The following is a 26,955-nucleotide window of genomic DNA, read 5'->3' as shown; positions in this document are numbered from 1 at the left end:
TGGGCGGTCTTTAAACCGGCTGGAGCACTCCTTAATCTGTGTAATCCCCATAAAATAGTCACTGAAACCCATATGAATTTTCTGAATGGTGTCCACTTGGAGGTCTCTCACAGTTTCTGGAAAGATTTGATGCAGCAAAGCTCCAAATCGTTCAGACATTTATTCGCAATAAAAATCTGACGAGAGGGGTGGACCACTGCTCACAGGCGAATGACGCAACCGACAGGCATGAAAAAAACTCACTCATGCGCACGAAGGTTCAAGCTTGGCTGATGCAATCACACGTGATTCAAATCCATATGGTTTTTTGCAAAAATAAAAAGGTCAGATACTTTTCTAACAGACCTCGTATATAACCATTTAGAAAGTGGTATGGACACTTATATACCTATAAATGATACGCCAATATGATTGGATAAAACACTAAAGAATAAATAGCAATACACTCTTTTCACGGATGGGTATTATTTTTCATACCACCCGAGTAAAACCCACAAAATGAATGGCGCCTTGGTAATCAGCCAATCCAGACAGCAGAGCGTTCGTTAGCTCTAAAAGCCATCACAATTATTTATAGGAAAATATTTTTTTTCTACTAAGGTTTGAACTTTGAGTGTTTACACAGGAGAGAAAAGACAGAAAATGTTAATGCCTGTTTGAGAAAAGCGTATAGTGTAGTGAGGGGTTTACAGCCTTAAAGCATCTATAGTAATTGTAAAAAATAACGTTGACTACTTCGCAGATTTTGCCTATCGCGGGTTCTTTTTAGAAAGTAACTCCCGCGATAAACGAGGGACCACTGTATATGATAAAATCGTTATCAAGTTGTTCACCAATGAATATGGCTTTTTACACCCTTCAGAAAACCACACAACATTTATAGGTATACGATAAAATTGTTAAGTTGTTTACCAATGAATATGGCTTTACACACCCTTCAGAAAACCATACAACATTTATAGGTATACGATAAAATCGTTAAGTTGTTTACCAATGAGTATGGCTTTACACACCCTGAAGAAAACCAAACAACATTTATCATTTATAGGTATATGATAAAATCGTTATCAAGTTGTTTACGTATGAATATGGCTTTATACACGGTGAAGAAAACCATACACCCTTCGGCCTCAGGGTGTATGGTCCTGGTTTTCTGATATTATGGACAGAAATGGTTTAAATTTTCATGTGGCCATTTACTGCCCTTCAAATAATATGAAGACCATGAAATGTTGGTTGTTCAAAGCACCTTGCAGGGATATAAACGTAGATCCGATTCATCTTGTTCACAAACAGTTCAGTCCAAAATTATTTGGCAAGTGAGTCTGCAAGAAGGAAAACAGTGAGGAAAGCCACCAAGATAACTCAGAAGAAGTTATAGGCTTCTGTGGCTGTGATTGGAGAAATTGTGCATAGTATCTCCAGTTATACAGCTTCATGATTAAATGGTATAGAGGAGGGTTTTCTTTCACCAAAACATCAAATCTCGGCTTACATCTCAGATGTACCTTCTGGCAAATTGTAGCTGAACTTTCAGGTCTTTTTAAGAAAATCCTTAAGCCTGTGATTTTAATTTAACCTTTATTTAACCAGTTTAATCACACTGAGATCAAGATCTTTTACAAGTAAGACCTGGGCAATTATAAAGTTTCCAATTCACCCAACCTAACTGTCTACGCCACACAAATTTATCACAGAGTGCCACAGACCTGTTTGTATTTCTTTGTAATTGATGTAAATAAAGTCTAAGACATTCAGTGACTTGGAAATGTTCATGTATCCATCCCCTGACTTGCTTGAAGAAAACTGGCAATAAAAATGATTTACAGGTATTATACCAAAGTGGCCCATTACTTATGCAACCCATCATCTTGGCTTTTATATTTTTAATTAATCTATATCAAGCTGTAGAGATTTGCTTTGAGTACGATAATTTTAGATTTTTTTTAAATGGCATTAAACAACTTAAAATGTGTGAAATGCCAAAGGGGCCAAATATTTTTGGACTGAATTGTACTTGCATTTAGGCTTTAACACTATAAATGAGCAAGATTGCTATCACCAAATTGCTCAAGCCTCAAGTGCTGGTGCTGTGGTGCACAGGAAAAATTTCTGGGAGCCTTGAAATGATACCATCATGGGTAGACATAGGCTTTTATATTTGACTGTAACCAGCGCTGTGCTCTGAGAACTATTCACTATTTTAACAACTAAGAATGACAGAAAATGTTTCATCAAAAACTGGAAAAACAAAAATCTGGAGACATAAAAGTGTTGTATTCTGAAACAAAACAAAAAACTAATTTTTAATCATCATAAATGATGGGTTCTTAATTTTAATATTCAATTTCACCACACGGACTTCAAAGGGTGTGTCAGTTTACCCACTGAGCTGAGAGGCAGCTGACTGGTTGTTAGGAGTAACAAGGTCCGAGGTTTAACAGAAGATAAACGGCGTTTAAAAGCCCAAGTGTAAATTAAAGTTGCACTGCAGTAGGAGTTTATACCATGGTCGTGGTATTAACACAGCAGTGGCGTAAGATGTTGGGTACAAGTACCAGAATCACATCCCCATGTTTTCGATGAGTCAGCACTAGATGTGAAGTGCTATTTGTCTGCTTTTTCTGCAGCAGCTCTGAGTGATTTAAAACAGTTTGCATGATCCTACTGTGTCTCAATGCTTTGGTAAACCAACGAATAAGAGCAGCACACCCTTGGTGAGTTTCAGAAACATATTTAGGCTTTTTCTTTAAAATACACACAAAATCTGTGCACATCACCTGACTGTGTTAGCGCGAAGCCGACACAGTGGCTACAAACAGAACAGCAGCACACCTGCGGTGAGTTAAAAAATAAAAATTAATGCTTTGCTTTTTCCCCCTAAATACACACAGTGTCTCTTTCTATGGATGGCATGGATAAGAACTTTCTACCTGTTCATCAGGTTGCAGATTAAATACACCAGTTCTCCAGTCTTGCTGCTCAGACAGCAGGTCAGGCTTGCTCCCAGTAAGACAGGAAAGCAATTGTTTTTAAAGCAATGTCTAAGATAGGGCATAACTGGGTCTGTGTGGGGTTTGAGATTTAAAACCAGATCATTTAGGGGAACCCATAAACATGAAACTGATCAAGGGTCTTGGGGTTAGTAATCTTATCAAACAAATATATAGGTTGTGATGTTCATTTTGGATAGGGTAAAGACGCTATACAAACACCACATACTACAACTTCTGCATGCATTTAAATAAAATTTGTTTAGGCAGTATTAAATACATCGATAGTATCTGAGGTCAAATTATATGTCTTGTATCGACTTTTGAGAAACTATATAGAGGAGGAATAAATTAGACTAGAATGTTAGTAATTACAATGTGATGCATTACTTCCATGCAAACAAGAGTCATCACCAGATGACATATCCCCCCTGCTCCCCACAAATCGGTAATCGACTGGCGTTGGGGGTCACCCAAGTACACCCTTACGCTAAATATTAAGGAAAGTTTTCAGCTGCTTCTTGAGATAATCGGGCTAACAATCAAAAACGCACATGCCGATCATTATGTCGCCCCCCCCCCCCCCATACCGGGGGTAATAAAAATTAATAAAACATTCTAAAATGAATCTTATCCATCAATTTACATGTCATTAACATTGTGTTAATTTGTCCCCTCTAAATAACCAAATTCTTGTTACTTTTAATACCAACTATATCCGTTAGTGTGTTTTCATGCCAACATTAGCACCGCTAACAGACTATAGTTAGCGTGTATGTGTTTTTAAGTACATTATGACAATGGTAACTTTACTAAAATTAGGAAAACATGCTGCAACACAATAACAGTATTTACCAGATTAATTGCAACTATTTTATACGTAGAGATATACAAGTATTTTCCTAATAATTGCTCTAAAAGGCTAATGATTCAGCAGATTAGAACCAAATTTATTGTCTGATTATAATCAAATACGATGATTAAATCACTGATTAAATAGTTACCTATTGTTACTTGGGAGATTTTATACAAGTCGTTTATATATATATATATATTTTTTTTATATTTTTACTTTGGTGAATTTCAGATAGTGGATTTATCCACAATGATGGCAGTACAAATAACGTAATTTTATTCCGGGCTCTGTGGTCGATTATAGGCCCTCCATATAGCGGAAAGCTGCTAATGAAATGGATGCTGCAAATAGATGGGGGGTTGATAATCGACCACAGTACCCTCCAAAATCATGTACAATTAACTTGCTTTTTGTCTTTATTACCTTGGGTAATTTTAGCATCTTAATATAACACGTAAGGTAGAGTACTAACCTGAAGCATTAAAGCCAATGGGTGGCCAGTGGAAACATATCAGCCCCCAAAAAGTTGTAGTCTAATCTGATTATTTTACACTACTTACCGCCACATGGTGGCTTAGTGGTTAGCACTGTTGCCTCCCGGTGAGAAGGATGGGTTTGAATCCCACCTGTGGCCTTTCTGTGTGGAGTTTGCATGTTCTCCCTGTGTTCATGTGGGTTTTCTCCGGGTGCTCCGGCTTCCTCTCTCATCCAAAGACACACAGGTTAGGTAGATTGGAAAATTTAAATTGTCCGTAGGTGTGCATGGGTTTGTCTATATGTGGCCCTGCGACAGACTAGCATCCTGTCCAGGGTGTACCCCGCCTCACGCTCTATCACTGCTGGGATAGGCTCCAGCCCCTTGCAACCCTTAATTGGACTAAGCACTTGAAGTTGAGTGTGTGTGATTACCTCCAGCCACATTCAGGCCAGCTACACATGTAGGGTTTTTCTCCTGTATGTCGCCGAAAGTGTGCTTTCAGATGGCTGCTTTTGGTGTACATCTTCCCACAACCTGGATGGGAACACTTATGGACCCTCTGAGTCTCTGTTGGGGGCACTCTGGTCAGCCGTGGAGAAATGGCTTTCAACAAGCCACTGCTGTGGTCTCCAACCCCTGTAATCTCTAGAGTCCTCATGGTGATGGGTAGAGGGGCGATTTTCACGTATTTATGGTCAGCTGACTTTCCATCTCCACCATTTATTGAGACCAGTGTGGTGGGGACAGAGGGCACTTGTGGAGCCACTATGGTGACATTTTGTCCTGTAGCACCGTGGAGCCCCATGACCACATGAGTGAGAAAAACACTACGGGGGGCTCCAGGAGAAGAGCCTGCCAAGGTTGGAGGCTGGGGTAGAGGAAGTGCCTGTATCTGCAGAAGCAATGGCGCACCAAAGAGCACTGGAGGGGTTAAGGAAGATGAAGGTTTTTCCAGGGTCGTCGCAGCAGATGGTTCAGCAGTGATGGGACCGTTTTGTTCATTCTGGGAGGTTTCTGGCCTTGGGGTACATACAGAGGCACAAGTGCCTTGGTCATTGCAAGTCTCCAGGTGTGAGGTTGGCGGTGCACTGGAGACACACGATGGAAGTGTGGCATCTACTTTGGGGGCCAATAGCCCCTCTCTCACCAATTCCATCTTTTCTCTGAGGAATTCCTCAATGTCATCCAGGGTTGGGGAGAAAGGTGACGGTAGATGGAAAGAGAATTCAGGCAGCGTGGAATCCTCACTTGGAGGTTGACTTTCCTTTTCTCTCTCTGGTCCATGAAAAATGTGCAACTGCACAGTTTCATCATTATGCTCCTCATCTTCTTCCTCCTCCTCGTCTTCCTCTACAGGGCTGGAGCTGTTCCCAGGCCCCAGCTCCTCTGCTTCAGGGCTGTCACAGAAGGCTGAACTTCCACCCTCACTGCAGACTCCCTCATCCAGGCTGAGGGTGAACAGGCTGCTGTCCCGGAACAGGCCAGTCTCCAAACTGGGCGTTCTGCTGCTGACAGACACCATTGATCCAAACGAAATACAGGGCAGAGGACGCTGGAGAAACACGAACCAGAGGATAAATCTGCAAAGGTAACAAGAGAACAGGATTAAACCTTATGTGAGAAGAACTAGAGGTCAGTAAGAACAATGAATACATCTGATTGTACAAAACAGAAAATAAAGTGAAAACAGACAACTATGTTCATCCTTTGTATTCAACAAGTGCCCAGTAAGCCAGTACTACATAGAAGTAACCAGGGTTTGATCCGCTAAAGACCCTTTCACTCCGTGCTTCCATACAATCGCGTTGTGATGCGTATGGAGTACGCTGGAAACTGCGTAGATTTGGTGTAGTCCCTGAGTAAGCTGGTGTGTGATGGCGTACGGCTGTGTTCCTAGTCTTGCTTACAGTTGCTTATTGTATGCTTACTACCATGTATGTAGTCCTCGCTGCTATTTTTCTGCCTCTCACATTCCACTTTTTTTTTTTTGGCATTGTGGAAACGCACTCCATTCTCAAAACGGTTCAAAAAAGCAAACGGCACTCACATTTCCAGATGTACAGAGAGACAGACTGCTGCGTTGTCAGGCCTTGGAATATCAGATTACCAAGTTCAGAGTCCGTTGTGTCCCCTTCCTAAAAAAAGTAGAAGATATTGCCATTTAAACTCACAAACATAATTAAGCATCCTATTTCTTGCTTCAGCATGCGAGAGAGAGAGAGCTGTCTCTCTCTCTGCTCTTTTTTCAGGACCTGCTGTTTCTGTTCTCTGAATTTCAAAAGAAATCCAGTTTATGAATTGAAACAATGTAAACCTTGTTTTTCTGAATACCGGATGACTGAAGTGCATACGGATGCATCCGTGCCTTTAGACCGGCTCATCATGTGCACACAATGGCTCGTTCAGCCAGTTCCATCACCTGTTGTAAGTATGCACAGGCGCTATGGGCTGGACACATTTCACCACACACTCACGTGCAGGTTAGATTACCTGTTCTGAGCGCGCGCGCACACACACACACACACACACCAGTTCCATCACGTTTTAAGCATGCACAATCGCTGCGTGGATCATGCAGATATACGCATGCGCTACACCTGTTCTCTTGCTGATTCACTATGGATGCATGCACTCAGTTTTTGGATGTGTACAGTTGCACAGATTTGCATACAGTAGCGAAGTGTTGCGCAGACTTGCTTAAAAACTGCATACTTTGTGTCCAGTGCTCTACACAGAAAAAAAACATAACAAAACACATTAAACATGTTTAATTTCTTGCGTGTGCCTCGCGTACCTCTCAGTATACTGCTGCGTAAGGGAGCAAAAACTTGGCGTAGAGCTGCATAACTCGGAGTAGTCCGTACGGCACTATACCCAACTCTATGTTGGCCCCGGCGCGAAAGGGGCTTAAATGACAAGTTTGTGTTATACGTGTGCGAGGTGTGAAAGAGGAGCTGCTTCATTTATACCTGAATTGTTTAATAATGACTGCAAGGGATGTATGTCAGATTCCGTTTCTATGTTAGTTGTGAAGGAGGGAAGACGCCTGAATTCAGCTTGGAGCATGTGGTGGTCACCGACAGCTTCCAGCCGAGTTCTGATCTGGGAATGCTTGTATAAAAAGAGAATGCGAAGCATCAGAGGGGTGATATACAAGCTGTCGAACATCACGACCACTGGGAGTATTAAAATTAATCCTTTCTAAGAGGTACTGCAGACGCAGATGATTTTGCAATGACAGGAACATGATGGATTATAGTGTGGTAACACTGCTTCCTAATGCATAACTTCCTAGTTGCCATGGCCCATTGATTGGTGGGAAGAACAGGGCTTGCACAAAATGGCGGAATGTGGCAAAAATCAAGAGCAAGTAATTTAAAAAAGCCTAGGATTTTGAAAGCAAATGTCTGAGCACATTTCTGATTTCAGGAAATTACTGGTGACCGTGAACTGGACAAGACGCACGCTGTGTATAAAATCTAGTAGACAAAAATCAAATACCTTGGAATTACCACCAATCTTAGAAATTCACCATTTTCACTGCGAGAAGCTAACACTTTCCATCATAAAAGAAACAGTGAGAGTTCAGCCAAGACCTTGAGACGCTTTGAACTTTGCTGTCCATCTCTAAGAAAGTGCAGAGAATGCCCCAGTCCAGGGCAGCTTTCATAACTCAGGATCTATGGCTTTATTTTGAAATAGAAGATTCACAAGTTTCTTCGTCCAGCCTGTTGAGGATGCTGGAGCCACCGTGTTACCTGCCATCATGTAGTCACTTCACACAAAAGTCATAACTGCAACCAATTTCCCGGTAATGGGATCAATGAGTCAACTACTGGGGAGTACTGGGGTGCCGGGGAAATAAATAAATAAATTTTATATATTTATTTATTCACGTCCGAATCGTGATTCTTATTACAATTCTGAATTGATCCAAAATGTCCAAGAATCGATTTTTAAAAAGCATTTTTTAAACATTTTCTTTCTTACTCGCTGCGTGTACTGTCTGTCAGGCAACGGCTTCCGTACTACAGCGCCCCCGCGAGGGGAGGGTCCGGCGTGCTTCGCTGAAGGCAAATGTTTGGCCGCATTTTGGATTTTATTATTTGCTGCGTAAGAAGGAGCTTGACATGACTTGTGCAGTGTGCAGAATCTGCAAAAATGAAAGTCAAGTACTTCGGAAACACTTCAAATCCGCAAGCCCACATGCTACGTCATCACCCGGAGCTAAAAGAAGCGGAGCAGCGGTCTCTGCCGACTACTGACCAGCATTTCGCTAAACTGCCAGTCAACTCTGAACAAGCAAAGCAGATAAGTAAATTTACATCTTTAGAATCACTTGATTAACCTTGTAAAGCTGCATTTTCTTAAACATAAACATTTAAGTAATATAACTTTCTCTGAGCTCTTTCTATCGAAAATCGATTCTGAATCGAATTGTCACCCCAAGAATCAGAATCAAATCGAATCATGAGTTGTTGTAAGATTCACATCCCTAAACGGTACATTGCCTTTAAGAGGACTGGCAGATTTTGCCACACATACTAAAATATGACAGGAGTTTGAGTCTCCCAGAGGTGTTCATCTTACTGACTCATGCTGTGGAGGAACTGCAGGTGTCAGTGGAAGCTGTCGTGCTGGTGACAGACAACATCTCTAATGTGATTGCTGCAGTGAAGTTGAAAATGTCCAAGCATCTGATGGAGTCTTCCCAAGGGATCAATAAATTTCTATCTAATCGAAGTGGCCACAATATCCAGGCTACCAACATTTTTCCACCTAGTGATGGATTAATTGATTTATACATACATTGCAATGCATACTTGGACAATGGGGGATTTTCAAGATCCACCGCCATCTTGAAATTGAGACTAGGCATGGGCCGGTATGAGATGAGATTTGGACGGTATGATAACTGTGGGCAAAAATACCACGGCTTCATGGTATTATGTATAGCTTTAAAATGTGCTTTAACAACATTATGGCTATTTGCATATGAAGTGTGCGTGATTCAGGCGCACTAATTGACGCAATGTCTACCACTACGAGCACTATACCACAGATAACTAGAGAAAATACCAATAGTCACTTTTTTAAACATGTAGCACCTGCCCCGTGGGAAACATGACTTACTTGCTTAGAAAGAAACGTGGCTGGAATAACGTCCAGAACTCCGGATGCTCAATATTGGCCCAGCTTCACCAACAAAGTGCTTGGAATAGATGTATTTGTCCTTGACATGTTTGTGGAAGAAATTTAGTCGACCACAAGCACGACTCGAGTCCACCGCCTGTACTTCTCAGTGGTTTCAAGGATGGGATAAAGTTTACTCCTTCCATGTAATCCTTTTGCAGGTATCTTGAATCACTCTGTGTCTGACACAGGCCATAGCTACGGTGCTTTGTTGCCACAGTTTTTGGTTTGAAGGGCTATTCCACAGAAAATAAAACAAAAAAGCCAACTTGGTCCTTTTAGATGGAAGGACTCCTTTACGACAACGAATGTTGAGCATGATTATTATTCTGTATAATTATTATACAGAAGAGAAATGCACACAAATGTGCCGACTGAGACGCAAACAGATTAATGCTAACTTTAACACTGAAAACACCTTAGACATGCTAACGCGTTAGCATTGATATACATCTATCAACTGTTTCAGAAGAACATAACAGGTCAGTTTAACATAAAAAGGTAAATATTACTGAGGCATATGCTCTTTAGGGTTTTAGAAAAATTAAGATAAAGCGAAATACAAAAATGAATCAACAATTGGCAGATCGAAGCAGTGCTTTGATCTGCGAATCACTGCTTTGATTGGTTCAAGGTTCAAAGCAAAGCCACGCTACAGAAATGTAGAGAAATCATCATTTTCCTGACAAACACCCCCAAAAACGGCCACTCTGAAGGACCGATAAGGGAATCATTAAGCAAAAACGTTATTGAATGTCAGTGGATGAAATCATTTCTTTAACGATACCCAAAAGGAACCGGTTCTTGATACCCATCCCTACTTGTACTTGAGTAATTTTTTTTGAGCCAGTAGCATCCCTTTAACTCAAGTACATTTAAGCAATAGTGTCAATGTGTGTAGCACGGGTGCTGAGGTGTGTGAATGATGAACAGGGGAGAAACTACCTGTTTTTGTATGATATGCAACACACCACAGAACAAGAAGACAAGTTCTGGCTACATCGCAACACAGATTTTACTGCAAAATCTAAAAAAGGCATGTGACTGAGTGCTTGTTGTGCTGCTAAATAAAAATCTTCTCTTTGAACAATCTTCACTCTCTGTAAGCATGTTGAAGGCTCCAGCATAAGCAGACTGAAATGCAGTTTCATAAAGGGCTAAGAAAAAAAAAAAAAATCCAAATAGGTTATTTGCAGAATATCATGGTTGTCATTTGTGATTTATCACGAAATCATCTCTAGCACGTTTTCATTATAATATTGTTTATGATGCACATTGTTGGAGCACACCATGCGTACACGTCGCCAGAGCACAATATGCATGCACAAGACAAGAACAGATGTCACATCAGACATGAGGTAATCACAATCTGTAATCTTAGTTGATTAATCATTACATTTTTTCATGTATTCTAATGTAATCTGTAATTTCTGCCAAAACACATCATTGTAATCATAACCTTTGGAGAAAAAAAAATGTAATTGTGAGAATTAGTCAAGATAACTAAATTAAAATTGATTATCTTAAATAGTTCAGCAACAGATTTGTTCAGAAGATTTCCTTTTCATTAGTACCAACAATATGCAAGCTTGTGTAACATTTCACTGGTTACATAATACTGTACGGCACGCCAATTGTAAGCGCTTATTATCATCCTAATAGGAATGCATGTAGCCTCCAATTTCTAACCACAACTTCACACATTCTTAAACATTAAGACCTGTTTCAGAACAATGCAACAAATGCCTCTCCAAAAATCCCCCACAACTTCTTTGACTATGAATTGATTGAACATGTTCTTATCAATAGCCAAGACAAAGGGCAGACATACACAAACAGATTTCTTTGTTTGCAGTCAGCCTCTGGAACCCGATCTCCAGACATTCTTGTCTACTGGAAGGTTCAGCACTTTAAACTTCCCATCTTGGCAAGTCTAGCCTCACAACATTTGCAAATTCCAGCCACCTCTGCTCCAGGTGAACGCCTATTTAGTATTGCTGGACGCATCTTTCAACCAGACCGGTGCTTGCTGAAGGACACAACCTTCGAGAGATGTGTGTGTTTCTGAAACGCAACAAGAACTTATTCTGGCATGAGGACATTTACAAGTTCCAGCTACCTCTGCTTCAGTGGGGTATCTGTTCGGTGTCCCTGTTTACATGTATGACTAAAGGTGCTTTGACACAAGTATGCACAAATCTTGGCTCCGCACTTCCGCACAATTCGTCGTGACGATGCCACCCGCTGTGTTCCCAGCTGGATGCCTATCTGACTTATCTGAAACTGAGTTAATGAGGTTGACCAAAAACATACAGTAGTCTTTATACACTAGTCTAAATTTTCAGGATCCACACATCAACTGTAACTACAGGTTCACCTGTATAAATTTAGTCATCATGCACTAGGCTAGAAACCTGCTCACGAGACATACTGCATTCATTTACCCATTAACACTGGAGCTAGACAAGAATTCCATTACAAAAACAATAGAATAATGCAATAACAGTAGAGACCATAGCCCAGAAACACTATTTTTGGAAAATAATTGAGCTTTGCTGCTTGAATATGATCACAAATCTCTCTGCTGCACATCTGAGCATCCAAGGTGCGGGGGGGGGATCACCATTTTTTTTCTCCCCAAAATATTCTTTACCGTTACTGGCACACTTTTGTGAAAATAACCCAATTCCTAAAGATTTTGCAAGGGAAACCAGTGGTTAAGACCAATCAAACAAGAGGGACCCAAATCACAGAAAAACATTTGAATCCAGGTGATGAACATACTTTCAACATGCAGACACAGCCAAATGCATGCTAAGGAAAAAAAATTTAATTCATTTAAAAGACAAAAAAACCTTTGCATTTTCCTATTGCATTTCCAATTCCAAACGCAATCTATTCTCCCTTTAGTATATCAGCAAAAATCAGCCCAGAATGCACCGATTCATCAACATCCAGTGTTTGTCAGGCAGCTGAACTTCTGGTAGCTTTCACATAGTGAATGTTTCATTTTTATACAACCCCTGGCAATAATTATGGAATCACCGGCCTTGGAGGATGTTCATTCAGTTGTTTAATTTTGTAGAAAAATAAGCAGATCACAGACATGACACAAAACTAAAGTCATTTCAAATGGCAACTTTCTGGCTTTAAGAAACACTATAAGAAATCAAGAAAAAAAGATTGTGGCAGTCAGTAATGGTTACTTTCTTAGACCAAGCAGAGGAAAAAAAAAATATGGACTCACTCAATTCTGAGGAATAAATTATGGAATCACCCTGTACATTTTCATCCCCAAAACTAACACCTGCATCAAATCACATCTGCTTGTTAGTCTGCATCTAAAAAGGAGTGATCACACCTTGGAGAGCTATTGCACCAAGTGGACTGACTGACATGAATCATGGCTCCAACACGACAGATGTCAACTGAAACAAAGGAGAGGATTATCAAACTCTTAAAAGAGGGTAAATCATCACGCAATGTTGCAAAAGATGTTGATTGTTCACAGTCAGCTGTGTCTAAACTCTGGACCAAATACAAACATGGGAAGGTTGTTAAAGGCAAACATACTGGTAGACCAAGGAAGACATCAAAGCATCAAGACAGAAAACTTAAAGCAATATGTCTCAAAAATTGAAAATGCACCACAAATGAGGAACGAATGGGAGGAAACTGGAGTCAACGTCTGTGACCGAACTGTAAGAAACGGCCTAAAGGAAATGGGATTTACATACAGAAAAGCTAAACGAAAGCCATCATTAACACCTAAACAGAAAAAAAAAACAAAAAACAAGGTTACAATGGGCTAAGGAAAAGCAATCGTGGACTGTGGATGACTGGATGAAAGTCCTATTCAGTGATGAATCTCGAATCTGCATTGGGCAAGGTGATGATGTTGGAACTTTTATTTGGTGCCGTTCCAGTGAGGTTTATAAAGATGACTGCCTGAAGAGAACATGTAAATTTCCACAGTCATTGATGATATGGGGCTGCATGTCAGGTAAAGGCACTGGGGAGATGGCTGTCATTACATCATCAATAAATGCACAAGTTTACGTTGATATTTTGGACACTTTTCTGATGTTTGGGGATGATGAAATCATTTTTCAAGATGATAATGCATCTTGCCATAGAGCAAAAACTGTGAAAACATTCCTTGCAAAAAGACACATAGGGTCAATGTCATGACATAGGGTCAATGTCAACGAGCAGATGTGATTTGATGCAGGTGTTAGTTTTGGGGATGAAAATTTACAGGGTGATTCCATAATTTATTCCTCAGAATTGAGTGAGTCCATATTTTTTTCCTCTGCTTGGTCTAAAAAAGTAACTGTTACTGACTGCCACAATCTTTTTTTCTTGATTTCTTATAGTGTTTCTTAAAGCCAGAAAGTTGCCATTTGAAATGACTTTAGTTTTGTGTCATGTCTGTGATCTGCTTTTTTTCTACAAAATTAAACAACTGAATGAAGATCCTCTGAGGCCGGTGATTCCATAATTTTTGCCAGGGGTTGTATGTGTCTACGAGAAAGCAGTGTAACTTTACCTGATTTTGCAAGAATGCGACCATGAAGGCTTAAGCCCCTTTCACACCGGACCTGCATACAGTTGCATATGCTGCATATCTAATAACGCAGGAAGGAAGAGGTGAGAGGGCTGAGGAGCTGCAGCCAGGCTGTAATGAGCAGGTGTGCACTCTGATTTCTCTTCTAGTTTATCTTTCTTCTTTTGCAGCGCTGCAGGCGTGCACTGATTTCTCTTCTCATTTCTTCCTGTGACCGCGGAGCTGCAGCCGGCACGTGCACGATCTGTCCATGAGTGGACGTGGAGATGTCCTCCGTGAGGACACTGGATGTGGACATGTCCTCTTCCTGACGATCGGTCTGTGAGCAGGAGTTGATGGACTTTAACACAATCGTGAGATAACTCACAAGGAGGTGAGAGCACTGAGGAGCTGCAGCCAGGCTGCATGATTTATAGCTTGGAAACAAAGGAGCACAGCAGGAATCATAAATTGGCATCAGGTAGCATTATACTGTGTGGGTGTGGCATCCAGGCACGTTAAGTGCTGTTACGCTGCCTCAACTTGTGTAAAAACTGCTTCTTTTCTACATCCAGCTCTCTATGCCAAAAAATCCACAAAAAAAAAAAAAAAAAATAGGTTTAATTTTTTGCATCCATTTCACGTTGCCCTTTGCTTCCCTCACCATATTATGGCGTTGGGGTACAAAACTCGGCATTGTCATGACGCAAATCTATGTTGGCCCGGTGTGAATGGGGCTTTATAGAGAAAGGTAAGCCGTGGCCATAGTAGCTACCAGCGACAGAGGCAAAGCAATGACTTGCCATTCATTTTCAATCAGAGTGAGTGTTTTGCAGCAGCAAGAGACAATAGTGACTCTGCCACCAGCCAGGCGGGGCCAAATAGATCTGAAGTCAATTTTATGCAAATACTGAGAGACACAACACGTCAACTGCCAATCAGAGTCAATAGGTAGATGACTGTGCATTCGAACAAAATCATCCAAGATGGCGGAGTACGCTCTTAAACAGCTGCATTTCTGTATAAATCTAATACAACCCCTGGCAAAAATTATGGAATCACCGGCCTCGGAGGATAATTTTGTAGAAAAAAAAGCAGATCACAGACATGACACAAAACTAAAGTCATTTCAAATGGCAACTTTCTGGCTTTAAGAAACACTATAAGAAATCAGGAAAAAAAAAATTGTGGCAGTCAGTAACGGTTACTTTTTTAGACCAAGCAGAGGGAAAAAAATATGGACTCACTCAATTCTGAGAAATAAATTATGGAATCACCCTGTACATTTTCATCCCCAAAACTAACACCTGCATCAAATCAGATCTGCTCGTTAGTCTGCATCTAAAAAGGAGTGATCACACCTTGGAGAGCTGTTGCACCAAGTGGACTGACATGAATCATGGCTCCAACACAAGAGATGTCAATTGAAACAAAGGAGAGGATTATCAAACTCTTAAAAGAGGGTAAATCATCACGCAATGTTGCAAAAGATGTTGGTTGTTCACAGTCAGCTGTGTCTACACTCTGGACCAAATACAAACAACATGGGAAGGTTGTTAAAGGCAAACATACTGGTAGATCAAGGAAGACATCAAAGCGTCAAGACAGAAACCTTAAAGCAATATGTCTCAAAAATCGAAAATGCACAACGAAACAAATGAGGAACGAATGGGAGGAAACTGGAGTCAACGTCTATGACTGAACTGTAAGAAACCGCCTAAAGGAAATGGGATTTAAATGCAGAAAAGCTAAATGAAAGCCATCATTAACACCTAAACAGAAAAAAACAAGGTTACAATGGGCTAAGGAAAAGCAATCGTGGACTGTGGATGACTGGATGAAAGTCATACTCAGTGATGAATCTCGAATCTGCATTGGGCAAGGTGATGATGCTGGAACTTTTGTTTGGTGCCGTTCCAAGGAGATTTATAAAGATGACTGCCTGAAGAGAACATGTAAATTTCCACAGTCATTGATGATATGGGGCTGCATGTCAGGTAAAGGCACTGGGGAGATGGCTGTCATTACATCATCAATAAATGCACAAGTTTACGTTGATATTTTGGACACTTTTCTTATCCCATCAATTGAAAGGATGTTGAAATCATTTTTCAACATGATAATGCATCTTGCCATAGAGCAAAAACTGTGAAAACATTCCTTGCAAAAAGACGTCCAACAGCAGGACGACGATATTCCGCGTGGGTGCTGTGTAGCACTTCAGAAGTAAAAACCAGCAGGATGCTGTTGTTGTATTGCAAGATATGCATGAGTTTTTAATATTTCTTACCTAGTTTGTCCAGTTTGTTTGACAATGTAAACAATGCAGTCAGAGCACCCTCTGCTGTACAAACTATGTAATGAAACCATTTCCAACAGCTAATGTGTTTGGTTGCATTGTTTATTCAGTAAAATAAGTTTTCATATCAGCTGAAACAATGTCGATACCGATACATTTATGAAAGGCTCATATACGAGGGCTGTCAATAAAGTAACGGTCCTTTTTATTTTTTTCAAAAACTATATGGATTTCATTCATATGTTTTTACGTCAGACATGCTTGAACCCTCGTGCGCATGCAAGAGTTTTTCCACGCCTGTCGGTGACGTCATTCGCCTGTGAGCACTCCTTGTGGGAGGAGTCGTCCAGCTCCTCGTCGGAATTCCTTTGTCTGAGAAGTTGCTGAGAGACTGGCGCGTTGTTTGATCAAAATTTTTTCTAAACCTGTGAGACACATCGAAGTGGACACGGTTCGAAAAATTAAGCTGGTTTTCAGTGAAAATTTTAACAGCTGATGAGAGATTTTGAGGTGATTCTGTCGCTTTAAGGACTTTTCACAGTGCGAGACGTCGTGCAGCGCTCTCAGCCGCCATCGTCAGCCTGTTCAAGCTGAAAACCTCCACATTTCAGGCTCTATTGATCCAGGACGTCGTGAGAGAACAGAGAAGTTTCAGAAGAAGTCGGTTTCAGCATTTTATCCGGATATTCCACTGTTAAAGGAGATTTTTTTAATGAAAGACGTGCGGACGGATCCGTGCGGACGGATCCGCGCGTCGGGACGCAGCCGACGCGGTGCGGCGGCACAGGAAAAACACCTCCGTGTTGATAACCATTTGTAAAATCCAGGCGGCTTTTGATGGCTTTCAGTGGAGTGAGTATATGAGAAATTGTTTAACAGGCAGGACATGTTCCAACTTGTCCTTAAGGCTTTCAACAGAGGTGTTTTTCCTGTGGCGGAGCGTCGCGGCGGCTGCGTCCCGACGCGCGGACCCGTCCGCACGTCTTTCATTAAAAAAATCTCCTTTAACAATGGAATATCCGGATAAAATGCTGAAACCGACTTCTTCTGAAACTTCTCTGTTCTCTCACGACGTCCTGGATCAATAGAGCCTGAAATGTGGAGGTTTTCAGCTTGAACAGGCTGATGACGCCGCCTGAGAGCGCTGCGCGACGTCTCGCACCGTGAAAAGTCCTTAAAGCGACAGAATCACCTCAAAATCTCTCATCAGCCGTTAAAATTTTCACTGAAAACCAGCTTAATTTTTCGAACCGTGTCCACTTCGATGTGTCTCACAGGTTTAGAAAAAAATTTTGATCAAACAACGCGCCAGTCTCTCAGCAACTTCTCAGACAAAGGAATTCCGACGAGGGCCTGGACAACTCCTCCCACAAGGAGTGCTCACAGGCGAATGACGTCACCGACAGGCGTGGAAAAACTCACGCATGCGCACGAGGGTTCAAGCATGTCTGACGTAAAAACATATGAATGAAATCCATATAGTTTTTGAAAAAAATAAAAAGGACCGTAACTTTATTGACAGCCCTCGTATTATCGTCCAACCGACGTCAGTCAGGTTCTAGCATTTTTTATTTATTACTTAGTTTGTTGGTTTGGTACTTAGTTTCTGGTTTACACCTATTAGATGTATTTTTAATGCTTGGTTTATGAACTCCACACAAGTTACAATGAAACCAGAAATACAGCCAAATGTAAATCTCAGCAATAATAATAGCCTGCCCAGTACAATGGACATAATAAGGAGAGTTTGTCAGGTCACAGCTCCATTTCTCCGTTGGAATTTTCTCTGGATCAGGAAGAATTTTCAGTCTGTTACTACACCTCAGCGTGATGAAGTATTTTTACTGAACTTGCACGTGTAATGGAGTCATGTACTTTGAAACACATAATTTCGTCGCTTACAGAAATTGTTGACGGTGTTACGATTCAAATGCTAACAACAATGGTGTGATTTGCTGCTTTGTAGGAAGCCCATTTCTTACACATGCACAAGAATGACGTCACCTCTGGGATCCACGAATTCGCCTACATATCACAAGATCTCACATGAGTATAACAAAGGAAGTGACTTCATAGCCGATGGCTACAGAAAGACTGCTCTTAGTAGCCGTTAAACAATTATAAAATATATAAAAAATAATACTCTATATATAATAATAATACAATGCTAAAGTATTCTTAACCAAGTGAGAGGTCTGTATGGGAAATTATTATATGGTATGGGATTTTGACAACCAGTGATTGGCCCATTCACCACTTTCTGAGCTCTACCACATGCCGAGTTGACCACTGGTGGAGCCGAGTACACTTCGCGTGCAGCATAGTGCTAGCTAATCGAGTGACGCCTTCTATCGATAACAACCAATCATAACGTGATACGCCTACTTTGGCTGTCAGTTTGTTAACAAGATGGCAGAAGACAGGTTTGCGTCTGTTAGCGACGCTGACTTAAAACTAATTTTACACGAACACCCGCAGAAATACACAGTCAGCAGCCAACCTGTTTCGCAAGTACGTCACTGAAAAGTAACATGCTCCCAACTTTGAAAAGTATGACAGACAGATGCTTGACGGAGTACTCGGTCGATTTTACACCTCGGCCAAGGCCTCAGTGAACCCCATCCTGACCAGGTCTGCATAATCACGGGTACACCTCATCAAAAGTCTAGAATCGTATAATATCAGACAGAGGTGTTAGCGAGGTTAATAATTTGTTTATTATATGACATATATATACACTATATTAGTACTGCCCAAATATGAAAGCTGCTGACGGTTTTGGGCTCATGGTCAGAGATGAAGAACTTGCTAACAGATGGTCTGGTCGTTAGCTGATAAGTTTTCAATCTGTGTCTTTTTACTGATACCGTTTAGATATTTATGGAGTATGTTCACGCCCAACTTGAGCTTTCAAATCGTGTTTTAGCTTTCTGGTTTGTAACGAATGGGATATACGTTTCGGACTAATTGTCACGGTAACCGATCGGGTATGGGAAAACATCGAACCAGAAATCAGTCAATCGGAGCATGTGTAGCGTCGCAGCCATATAATAAACTATACATCTCGCAGTGAAAGCCACGTCTCTGAGATCTCACAAGATTTTGCCGGATTTGAAACCTCAATAGAGTGAATTTATTGCCGGCTACGGAGAGCGTTCAACAGCTACGAAGTCTTGGCCGACAATAAAAGAAGTAGTAGTCAGGACTGTCAGCAAGTCAAACCGCAATATGAATAAGTTTAGTCACCATCTTTCAGCTAGAATAGTCACGGAAAGGAGAAAGAACTTGGAATAAAAGCATAACTTTTTCAACAAATTTGGAGACACATATATCCAACATCACAATGCATTATGGGTAACTTCAAAATCTTGCACCTGAGCTAGCGCTGACTGAACAGTGTTGATTTAAGTGTGTGTTTTAGGGCGTTTTGCATCGTTTTAAACAAATATTTTAACGTTATATAACGTTAGAATATCTCATAATATCTAGTTGATTTTTAATTCATAAAGCAGCACAGATCAGCCGTAAAAGATTTCAAGCTGCAGCAGGAACAAATGCAGAAATTAATATGTACATGAGGATCGGTGTTGTGTTTTAAACATTTTAAAGTCTGGTGACGGGAGCAGTTTGTCCGCGTGCACAGGTTGCCGTGTGTTCGTCGGGCCTCTTTAAAACGGGCCACAAGCAAACAAGCGGTGTATAATAAGGCCGCGGAGCTCCGCGTGGGGTCAAAACCGCGTCCACGCTGCGTTTTTAGAGGACGATCGTCCGGTAACCCGTCTGAACCCAACTACTCCGGCACCGGAGTCCACTAGTCTCAAGTTCGGCTAGGCCAAAAGTGTTCTATTTATACTCGGATAAACCGAGCGCCGTCGTTTGGCTCGACCTACCGTCAGCAGCTCGGACACCGGACGCTGCGCCGTCGACGATTCGGTATTTTGTTGTTTGTTTTGATTGTTGTGGGTTTTTCTCCTCTGTCGTGTTATTGTGGTGGCGCACTCTCGCCGCGTCCTTGCCACGGATCCATGTTGGCATTCCGTTTCCACACGTCACGTGACTGCATCGCTGCACAACTCCGAAGGCACGGGTCCGCTTCCGCCTCGCTGATTGGCTGCGCGCGGCGGAGGCTCGCCTTAAGAGCGGCTCTGTGATTGGCTGCAGCTTGATAAATCCTGACTGCCATGTGTTGTTGGAGCGATTGCCACACTGTGAAGTAGATACAATGTGGCACAGTGTGTTCTGTGGACACGTCATGGAAAGGGTGCAGTTCGAGCGCACACCTCTGCCAAAAGCCAGACAGCCTGAAGGAGCAGAACAGAGCTTTATGTTTGTTACAAATCTGCTAGATCTCGATCTTTGTTTGGATCAGACCAAACTGCATTACTGAAAAATCTAACAAGTTATGTAAGAGAGGGGGACTTATCTCACAATGTCAAAATTCCTCCATCCAGACCTTTACATTTCACAAAAATCATTAGTGATGTTAAGCTCGAGTCAGTCTGCTCGACACAGCATCGAGCTTTGTGAACCAGAAGTGTCGGTGAGCAGCGTTTCGAGCACGCCCCCATCACGTGACCACTGCGAGCGAGGCCTCGTTACGTCACACCACGTGTCGAGCTTCGCGGGAAAGTCGAATAATCTGGGCGTGTCAATACGACCCGCCAAGTATTTAAATGAGATCTGAATCGCGGCACAAACTGTGGGTTTGTGAGAGGAGGAGACTGCAAGCGACAGTGTTATTGCCAATTACTACGTGACAGGGACAGCATTAGTTTATATTTAGGTCTAGTTTAGAGTTCATTTAGTATAGTTAGCTACATACACATAGGACCTAACCACACACAACAGGCATCCATTCATATGCAACATTTATCCACAGTACATCAACACAAGTTATAGGTTAGACTATATATTCATAGGTAGATCAGAGACTGAGCTGAGTGACTGAAGAGCTGTGATTTTGGCGAGCGGGTCTTCTCCAAAGCTGGAGAGGTGGTGAGGCAGAAGAGGAGCCGATTAAAGCCCAGCACTGTTGAAATGATTCTTTTTTTGAATAAAAATTGTTGATAGTTGCACAATCACCGTCTCCTATCCCCTCTATTCTAATTTACAAATTACAGTATCATAAGCACAAGTTGCAGAAGCACATGCCTTTCTCACTTTTCCCGTCACATTCCATCCAAATATTATTTGAGGACTGATGAATCTACATATAGTCTACAATAAAGGCTTTCATAACCAGTATGTGTGCATCTGTAGGGACTATTCATTACATTAAGAAAGACACAATAATGAAGATGACATTTTTTATTAGTATTTTTCAAGGACAAACCACATCAGTCATGAATTACTGCAAACATTTGTCACAGCACTCGCTCAGGGTAATTCTCAAAACAATCCAGCAGATGTCACCCTTCAAACTGTATCAAACGCCTCGAAGCAGTGTGTCAATTTTCAGCCAGTTGTGTTGAAGTGGCTCATTGGTTCATGAGGCCTCGAAATTGCCATCACTAAAAATCATCCCACACGTTTTTAAGTAGCCACAGTGACAAACAAAATCCCAAAAAAGATAAACTAGAATGGCACTCACTTGAGCTCATACACTAAGCAAAGCATTAAGTCGCCTTGACACTTGCACAAATGTATGCAATCTGCCATGCCACAGAGTAAACTTGTTGAAAACTCATTGTAAACTGTTGTAAACTGTGCACAGCTTTGTACGGAAGCGTATCGCATTCACTGGATAAAAATTAATTACGAGATCTTTTCTCGGAATTGCGAGCTTGGGATATTTTCAATTTATTTTCCTTTATATAGCGCCAAATCACAACAGAGTTGCCTCAAGGTGCTTCACACAAGTAAGGTCAAACCTTACTAACCCCCAGAGCAACAGTGGTAAAGAAAAACTCCCTCTGAGGAAGAAACCTCAAGCAGACCAGACTCAACGGTGTGACCCTCTGCTTGGGCCATGCTACAGACACAAATTACAGAACAATTCACAAAACAAATATACAGGAAATGCTGTTGGTGCACAGGACAGGAGGGTCTCCAGGACAAATACCACTCCCATCTCTGGATGGTAGAGGTGGGCGGATCGATCCTAATATTGATAATATCAATACCAACGCTGGTATTGATATTGAACGATCCTCGTGTAAAAAGATCGATACTCAAGCTTTTTTTCCTCTCCCGCACGCACTGACTGCTACGCACGCAGATTAATCACAGTCTACTCTCTGAGCTGCACTGTGTCACACAACACGGAGCAGCACACCCTCCCCCCTCTGGTCTTTTGTTGTTGCACCGTCATGTGGCTCAGCGGCGCCAGCCAACAGGCATGCAGGTAAGCTCAACCTGGCCTGCCCACTCAGTGCTCTCCTTGAGTCAGCCCTCTACCTTAGGAGATTTTGTTTTAAGTTGTGTTGAGTGATTTTTTTTTAAACAAAAATGTTGATTGTGATAATAAAGTATTTTGTTGTCACGTACAGTGTTTGGCGAAATTCTGTCCTAGGTCTTTTGGATCCTTTGGATCTATGAAGCGTAAATATGAAAAAGTATCGGTATCGATATCAGCGATACTGGGCCTGTATTTACTTGGTATTGGATCAATACCAAAATTCCCAGTATCACCCACCTCTACTGGATGGAGCTGCACCTTGAACAGACAGAAAAAAACAGAATCAGGCATTAGAAATACAAGAAATACTGTATAATTTGCCAGCATTAAACAACAACAAAAACAGAAGAAATACTAAGGTGATCCCCAGCCACAGAATTTAGGTAAAGTTGAGGCCGCGGCATGCTCCGTTTACTAATAAAATGAATTAAAAGAGTAAAAAGTGTAAAACAAAACTATGCCAGTATGCTAGCCATACAAAAGGGAAAATAAGTGCGTCTTAAGTCTGGACTTGAAAGTCTCCACAGAATCTGACTGTTTTATTGACGCAGGGAGATCATTCCACAGAACAGGGGCACGATAAGAGAAAGCTCTGTGACCTGCAGACTTCTTCTTCACCCTAGGGACAAAAATGATGAGATCTTTACTTTTTCTATTTTTTTAATCAGTGAATGCAATATGCTTACGTAGCTTTGTGCAAGTGCGCAAAGAAAATTTCAAAATGTTCAAAATCTCTGGCAGGCATTAATTATGTGAACTTCACGTGAACATTGCGCAAACAATTGTCAGTGTCAGTGCGAGCCATCTCGATTTAATCTGGATCATCTCGATTATGACAAGATGTTAAATCTATCATAAACATAATTTTACAAATACTCATAAGAAGGAATGAAAATGCAGCTGTTTTACCAAGCCATTACAATATAAATATTATAAATAATTACCTTGTAGACAATTCCAAATGCATTCTCCGCATCATGAAGCGCATGAGAGAGAGAGAAAGCTGCAGCTGTAGAATTTCCTCTGTGATTCCAGAAGCAATTAGAGATGGTTTCATCAGTCAAACTCTGAGGGCAAATGATTAATCAGAAATAAATATTTTGTATAACGCAGCCTCCAGCGGAACACAGCTGCTCACATTGGCATGACAGATTGCACAGCAGTGCAGGAGTTAAATGCGTGCAAGTGTCAAGGTGCCTTTGCAGAGCATTCAGCCACATCAACCCCTCTATGTGTGTGTGGGTTCACAGACCATACATGGGTAAAGAGGAGGAGCATGGGTAAGACCAATTATGACCTGGGCAGGACAAATGAAACCAACACTGACAAGCTCAACTAACAGGCTATCCTCAGTTATGATGTTTATTAAATCATATCTTGGAGGCTTGAGCGGTGGTTCTCATAGTGGTTGTGTTTTGGTGTGGCCGTTCAAAACCTTCACCACAGACAGAAAGCCTGGCTCTTTAGTCTTGATCCAGGACAGTCACAAACCCAGCCACCCAGATTCCTCCCTCAACTTCTCAAGTGCTGAAATCGGGGTATCCATTGGTTCCATGTGAAGTCAAGGTCGGTAACCATTTCCTCGCCAACCCCATCCATCCATTTTCTTCCGCTTTATCCGGAGTCGAGTCACGGGGGCAGCAGCTCAAGCAAAGCCACCCAGACCTCCCGATCCACACACACCTCCCCCAGCTCCTCCAGGGGAACCCCAAGACGTTCCCAAGCCAGCTGAGAGACGTAGTCCCTCCAGCGTGTCCTGGGTCTTCCCCGGGGCCTCCTCCTGATGGGACATGCCCGGAACACCTCTCCAGCGAGGCGTCCAGGGGGCATCCGGAAAAGATGCCCGAGCCACCTCAATTGGCTCCTTTCGACATGGAGGAGCAGCGGCTCGACTCCGAGCTACTCCCGAGTGACCGACCTCATTATTGTTATTTGATTTACTATATCTTTGCTTCTAGAATAGGTAGAATAACAATCTTGCTGTCTAAATACACATTTTTGAGGTCAAGAAATACAATGGAAACACTTGCAAAGCATTCACTCTCTCCAGTTTTTAATAAACTCTAAAGGGCAGCTGTAATTATATCATTTCCGTGTATTCTCCAGCAGATATTTAATGCTCCTTCCCATTAAGGCTGGAGACATTGAATGTTCAGGCTGTCTGACAATCCATCTGTTTGTCCATCCATCCATCTGTCCATCTTCCAGTCAGTCCATCTGTCCAGCCATTCATCTTTATCACCTTAGACCTGTAGCAGAACTGTACTTAGTATAATAGTAGAATTTCTATGGCCTTGGTGAACCATTCGGCTGCCCTTCTTATCTTCTGTCCTCCCCTACAGTCTGATGTTGTCAAGGCAACTCCAGACATTATGAAACTGATACAAACTCATCTCATCTGCTCACATGACGCACACTCCCCACCCCACTTTTTGTATAGGTGTTAACTAATTGTTTCTTTTTTTTTTTTTTTTTTTTTTGCAGATTGTTCTATGTGGTACCTGTTAAAAAGTGGTGGTGTTTGCAAAGAATATAACAGAATGCTTGTAGTAGTAGAAATATACACAATATTACTGAAAACTAACTGTACAGAAACTAATAAAATGGATGATGACAGTAAATCGAGAGATCCAGCACAGTCTGGAACATCTACACAATGTATATCACCATTGCCAAATGATTGGTTTCTCTGCATGTTATGCCAGAAAAATACAATAGAGCTACTTCAATGTCCTGGTAAATCAAAGAGGTCTGAGTGTGGGTCTGGATATAGTACATGAGCTAGAAACTTGGAAAGATTTAGTGAGTTGGGAAGTATTCCCATGCAACTGAATATTTCTAGACGTGGCGTGATGCTATCTTAGACTATAAGCATGCATTATTGGCTACAAAGCGGACCTACTACTCTGATTTGATCAACAAAAACAAGCATAACTCAAAGTTCTTGTTCAACATGGTGGCAACACTTATTCATGGACAACCACCTGTAGCTCGCTCTCCTTTTACAGCACAAGATTTCCTGGATTACTTTGAGAAGAACATACGAGGTCTGTTAGAAAAGTATCCGACCTTTTTATTTTTTTCAAAAACCTGATGGATTTGAATCACGTGTGCTTGCATGAGCCAATCTTGAACCTTCGTGCGCATGCGTAAATTTTTTCACGCCTGTTGATTGCGTCATTTGCTTGTAAGCAGCCTTTGTGTGAGGATGGGTGTAGTCTCTCGTCGTTTTTTTCTTTGCAAGGAAATGGCGGAATGACTGGAGCAGCGCGACTGCATCAAATTTTGCCAGAAACTGGGCGACAGCCAGGTGGAAACCATTCAGATTATTCAGACGGCTTTCGGTGACGATGCTATGGGCATCACACAGATTAAGGAGCGGTACAACCGGTTTAAAGACGGCCGCACAACAGTGGAGAGTGCGCCGTGCTCCGGGCGGCCATCAACATGCTGAAATGACCAGATCATTTCCAAAGTGAACACTGTGGTGATGTGGGACCATCATGTGACTATCCGAGAAATTGCGGAAGAGGTGGACATCAGCACTTTTTCGGCACATTCCACTGTGACAGAAGATTTTGCCATGAAAAGAGTTGCAGCGAAATTCATGCCGATGGCTTGGGCACGAAGCTGATGGCGGAAGAAAAGCGCCTCCGTGTTGAAATCTCACAGGACATGTTGTGACATGCTCACCTCTTCCACCATTCGAAAGATTCAGATGGCTTTTGGTGGCTTTTCAGTCGTGTGAGAAGATTGCCTTGCAGCAGTGAGAAGTTGGATGTTGAGAAACTTCCTACTCTTAAACCCTGATAAGACTGAAATAATGGTTCTTGGTCCAGTGAGACATCGGCATCAATTTGACCAGTTAACGCTCAGCCTCGGCTCGTGTGTCATACATCACACTGACAAAGTGAGGAACCTTGGGGTAATTTTTGATCCTTCATTGTCCTATGGCCTCCATATTACAAATATTACTAGGACTGCTTTCTTCCACCTGCGAAATATAGCGAAGATTCGTCCCATCCTGTCTATGGCTGATGCTGACACCCTAATACATGCGTTCATCTCTTCTAGATTGGACTACTGCAATGTTCTATTTTCTGGTTTACCGCAGTCTAGCATTAGGGCTCTCTAATTGGTTCAAAATGCTGCAGCCAGACTTTTGACACGAAGCAGAAAATTCAACCACATTA

The 26,955-nt window shown here is 41.7% G+C and overlaps 1 protein-coding gene across 3 annotated transcripts in view; it reads right to left on the bottom strand.

Moving 5' to 3' along the window:
- Positions 1-20,391, bottom strand: part of si:ch211-117k10.3 (Krueppel-like factor 15) — a 39,235-nt gene extending 18,844 nt beyond the window's left edge. For 2 of the 3 annotated variants that reach the window (XM_034167391.1, XM_034167388.1), the window contains exons 1-3: positions 20,256-20,391; positions 6,375-6,462; positions 4,759-5,907 (exon numbers count right to left, since the gene is read on the bottom strand). In XM_034167391.1, coding sequence (XP_034023282.1) covers positions 4,759-5,849 — 1,091 coding nt within the window. In that variant the 5' untranslated portion in view covers positions 5,850-5,907; positions 6,375-6,462; positions 20,256-20,391. The remainder of the gene's footprint in view (positions 1-4,758; positions 5,908-6,374; positions 6,463-20,255) is intronic. The other variant, XM_034167389.1, reaches the window with a different exon arrangement.
- Positions 20,392-26,955: the final 6,564 nt, after the last annotated feature.

This window comes from Thalassophryne amazonica, chromosome 3, assembly GCF_902500255.1.
Source record: "Thalassophryne amazonica chromosome 3, fThaAma1.1, whole genome shotgun sequence".
NCBI classification, from domain to species: Eukaryota; Metazoa; Chordata; class Actinopteri; order Batrachoidiformes; family Batrachoididae; genus Thalassophryne; species Thalassophryne amazonica.
This window is presented reverse-complemented; position numbering and strand designations above follow the sequence as displayed.